Source organism: Egretta garzetta, unplaced genomic scaffold (genome assembly GCF_000687185.1).
Source record: "Egretta garzetta isolate BGI_Z169 unplaced genomic scaffold, ASM68718v1 scaffold101, whole genome shotgun sequence".
NCBI classification, from domain to species: Eukaryota; Metazoa; Chordata; class Aves; order Pelecaniformes; family Ardeidae; genus Egretta; species Egretta garzetta.
In genome coordinates, this window is record NW_009258666.1 from 1,846,243 (window position 1) to 1,850,118 (window position 3,876).

The 3,876-nt window shown below is 52.3% G+C and overlaps 1 protein-coding gene across 1 annotated transcript in view; it reads left to right on the forward strand.

The window, feature by feature from the left end:
* RNF19B (ring finger protein 19B) overlaps nt 1–3,876 on the forward strand; it is an 11,989-nt gene that overhangs the window by 7,068 nt on the left and 1,045 nt on the right. Inside the window, exons 5-10 of the mRNA XM_035904033.1 lie at nt 1–42; nt 700–814; nt 1,332–1,472; nt 1,808–2,015; nt 2,819–2,950; nt 3,422–3,874. The exon at nt 1–42 is cut by the window's left edge and continues 2 nt beyond it. Of these exons, the coding sequence (XP_035759926.1) occupies nt 1–42; nt 700–814; nt 1,332–1,472; nt 1,808–2,015; nt 2,819–2,950; nt 3,422–3,874 (1,091 nt within the window). The remainder of the gene's footprint in view (nt 43–699; nt 815–1,331; nt 1,473–1,807; nt 2,016–2,818; nt 2,951–3,421; nt 3,875–3,876) is intronic.

Sequence of the window (3,876 nt, forward strand, 5' to 3'; positions counted from 1 at the left end):
CCTGCTATGGTCATCGGCATCCCTGTGTATGTTGGGAGGAAGGTGAGTGTGGAGAGTGCAAGGTTGGAGCTGAAGGATCCAGGGCTTTTGAGGCGTTCTCTGTCCTCAAGGCATCTGACCAGAAATTTAGAGCTCTTTTCATAGAAGAGACAGCTCAATTTTGGTTCTAAACCTTGTTTTATGCTTTGGGCTTTGTGTGGGGAGAGTGGAGGTGGTGGCTGATAGCCCTTCAGGCTGAAGTCCTCTCAAATACATTTTGTGTTGCTCTTGTGCCTCTGCCTTGAACCAGGAGCACCCAAGGAGAAACCTGGTCCTTTTTTAACACATCCTGTGATGATGGGTTCTATGGGACAGTGGCTGGACCTGGAAAATCACACTTTGGCTTGCATAAGTCACTCCTGTGTTTTGATGCTGACTTGCTGCCCCAAACTGCATGACACTGTTGTGTGTCTGTGCTGATAAAGAGGCATTGAGAGGGGAGAAGTGGCATGCCAGCACTATATTTGTAGCTGCTGCTTTTTCTTAAACACAGACCCACCTGCTAGATCTGATCTTTGAGGAGATCTGTGGTCAAGGTGAGGTTCTTTAAGGGCTAATGCAGCTGACAAAGACTGTAAAATCACAAGTTTAGTAATGTCTTCTGCTGGTGTTTGCTCGTGGCCAGGCTCTGTTCTCACCCGGTGCTTCTCCTTCTGTCAGATCCACAGCAGGTATGAGGGAAAGAAAACCTCTAAGCACAAGAGGAACTTGGCCATTACTGGTGGGGTCACCTTGTCTGTCATTGCCTCTCCAGTCATCGCTGCTGTCAGCGTTGGTAAGTGGACACAGTCCCTTTTCCTTCTCATGAGCCAGTAGTCACTGAGACAAGTGGGTAGCCCAGCCCTGTGAGATTGGGGTGGCCAAAGGGCAGTTTGTGGGGTGCCGCTGTGTGCTCTTCTGGGCACATTCCCTCCGTTTCACATCCAGGCTGCACATCCTCATGTGCTTGAGTTGGCCTGGAGCCAGCACAGGGCTCATCTGGAGCACCAGTTGCCTGTGCCATAGCCCGTAGTGGAGTCCCTTGACACATGGAGCTCTCTCTTACCCGTGGACTGGTTTGGTGTCTGATGTCTTGGGGGTTCAGCTGAGGCTGGCTGTGCTCTTGGGGTTCCTTCATTCTGCACTGCAGCAGCACAAATGAAGGGCTCCTCTCCTGTCTATCTGCAAAGTCATGAACTAGGACCCTTAAAAGCAGCATAAAGCCAACTGAAACAGTCCCTACTCCAGAGTCCTTTATTCTGCCCAACACAGCTCAGCCTTAAGCTCCTCTTAACTAAGCGCATCCTCTCCAGGTATTGGAGTCCCCATCATGCTGGCATATGTCTACGGTGTTGTGCCCATCTCGCTGTGCCGAGGCGGTGGCTGTGGAGTTAGCACCGCCAATGGAAAGGGTGTGAAAATCGAGTTTGATGAAGATGATGGACCAATCACAGGTAATGTGATAACTGGTGAAGGGAAGGGGGTGAAGCAAGACCCTGTCATTGCTTCTTGTAATGAAATAGTAGGGGGTCTTAACATTTCCCAAATCTGAACATCTGTCTTTACCTGGAAGGGTTTGGTTAGAAGCAGTTATTTGCTCCAGTCTTCTGGTGATCAGCTGTGTAGCTCTCAAAGCAAAATCTCAGCTCTTCCTTATCCTGGACGAGGCAGGGAGGCAGTCTGGGACGAGACACATGCTGCCTGCTCTCTGACCCCCTGCTCTGCCAGCACCATCGCAGCCGAACGGTTCCCTTGCTGATTCCGATTCCTGTGCTCTTCTTCCCTGCAGTGGCTGATGCCTGGCGAGCCCTGAAGAACCCCAGCATTGGTGAAAGCAGCATTGAGGGGCTGACAAGCGTGCTGAGCACCAGCGGCAGCCCCCCCGCTGGGCTCAGCGTGATGCAGGGCAACTACAGTGAGACGGCCAGCTTCGCTGCCCTCTCAGGCGGTACCCTGAGTGGTGGTGTCCTCTCGGGAGGCAAGGGGAAGTACAGCAGGTAACTGAACTGATGGCACAGCAGGAAAGGGGTAGCAGCTCCCAAGGCCTGTGTTGGTTGAGCAGGTTTATTTGGGAGAGCCCTCCAGGACGCTGAGCGGTATTTCTTTGACTTGGGAGTATTTTTACTTCTTGGTCTGTTGTAGAATAACCAGTCTCGGCAGACCAGGCTGCTTCTGGAGCAGACCAGGCTACTTCTGGAGTCAGTGCTAAGCTGGTTCTTGCAAGGAGGACAAAAGATAAACAAGTTTCTGTCCCTACTGAGCTCCTTTGAAACTGCAGAGCTGATGCTTCAGGTTAATTGGGAACAGTGCAGAGATGCCTGCGTGGCCTGCTTAAAGATCTTCCAGTCCTCTGATCTCAGCCTAGAGGCTTTGATGCGTTCTGTTCTCCAGTGGCCTATAGCAAGCAGGATCACTGCTTTCCAAGTCAGGAGGTTACGCCGCAGTTTTCCTCCGAACTTGCCTGTGAGTCAGTTTGCTGGGTAATTAGAGACACGTGTCGATACGGCAGCCAGGATATAGTCATGGCTTTGTGCTAGATCTCTGGAAATCAGTTCTTTGCAGGAACTGTGTGAGTCATAGATGCGAACACAACTTTACCTTCATCATGGAAAACAGAATGCGTTTACCTAAATGGAGCCAAAAATGAGACTAAATGAGAGGACCCATTAGGGTTAAACTCTGTCATGCTGAGCTGAGCCAGCACAGAGGGCCTCTTTCTTTCTCATGATGAACAGGGGCTGTTTGATGCCCCTTGGGGACCATCTAAGGTGTTTCTGAGGAATTCTTTTCTTTCCTGCAGGCTGGAAGTTCAGGCAGATGTCCAGAAGGAGATTTTCCCCAAAGACTCAGTAAGCTTGGGGGCTATCAGTGACAACGCCAGCACTCGAGCCATGGCTGGTTCCATCATCAGCTCCTACAACCCCCAGGACAGGTAGGAGGACATGCGATGGTGAGAAGACTGGTGGTAGTGGGTGTCCTGGAAAAAATCTGTGCTCTGTGAGGTGCTGCTGTGGGTGGTGAGATGACTGTAGTTGCACCAGCCTGCTGGCAAGCGGATTGATCCTTTTATCTGCACAGAAGGACAACTGGGGACAATTTGGGAGCAGCCTTCATATGTAATGTGGAGGCTGAGGAGGGGATCTGCAGCCCAGGGCTCTCAAGGTCTGTTCCTGGCTGCTGGTGGGGACTCTGGTGCTTTCCCAGTTCAGTTCTGGGGATGATCTTGGCTGCTGTTAGGACGAGCAGCGAATGGTGTTGTTTCCCAGATGCCGTGGGGTGATGAGCAGCATCTTGCTCATGTTTGGGAAATGTGGTCCTGCTGGTACAGTGATGCCGTGCCTGGTGGTGGCCCCGTTGAACCCAGTAACCGTACCCAGTAACGCAAGGGTGCTTGTTTCTGCAGGGAGTGCAATAACATGGAGATCCAGGTGGACATCGAAGCCAAACCAAGTCACTACCAGCTGGCCAGCGGCAGCAGTACAGAGGACTCTCTGCACGTCCACACCCAAATGGCAGAGAATGAGGAAGAGGAAGAGGAGGAGGAAGAGGAAGAGGATGGTGAGCAGGAGCAGACGTGCAAACACCAAAGCTGTGAGCAAAAGGACTGCATTGGCAGTAAAACCTGGGACATCACCCTGGCCCAGCCTGAGAGCATACGGAGCGACCTGGAGAGCTCCGACAGTCAGTCAGACGACGTGCCAGACATTACGTTGGACGAATGCGACTCCCCCCGCTCTCAGACTGCAGCAGCCTGCCCACAGACCCCCAAAGCTAGAGGTGCCGAGAGCCCAAGTGCCCACCTGAGCCACTGTGCCCAAGCCGAGGGCTGCAGGCTGGATGAAATAGTTAAACTGGAGT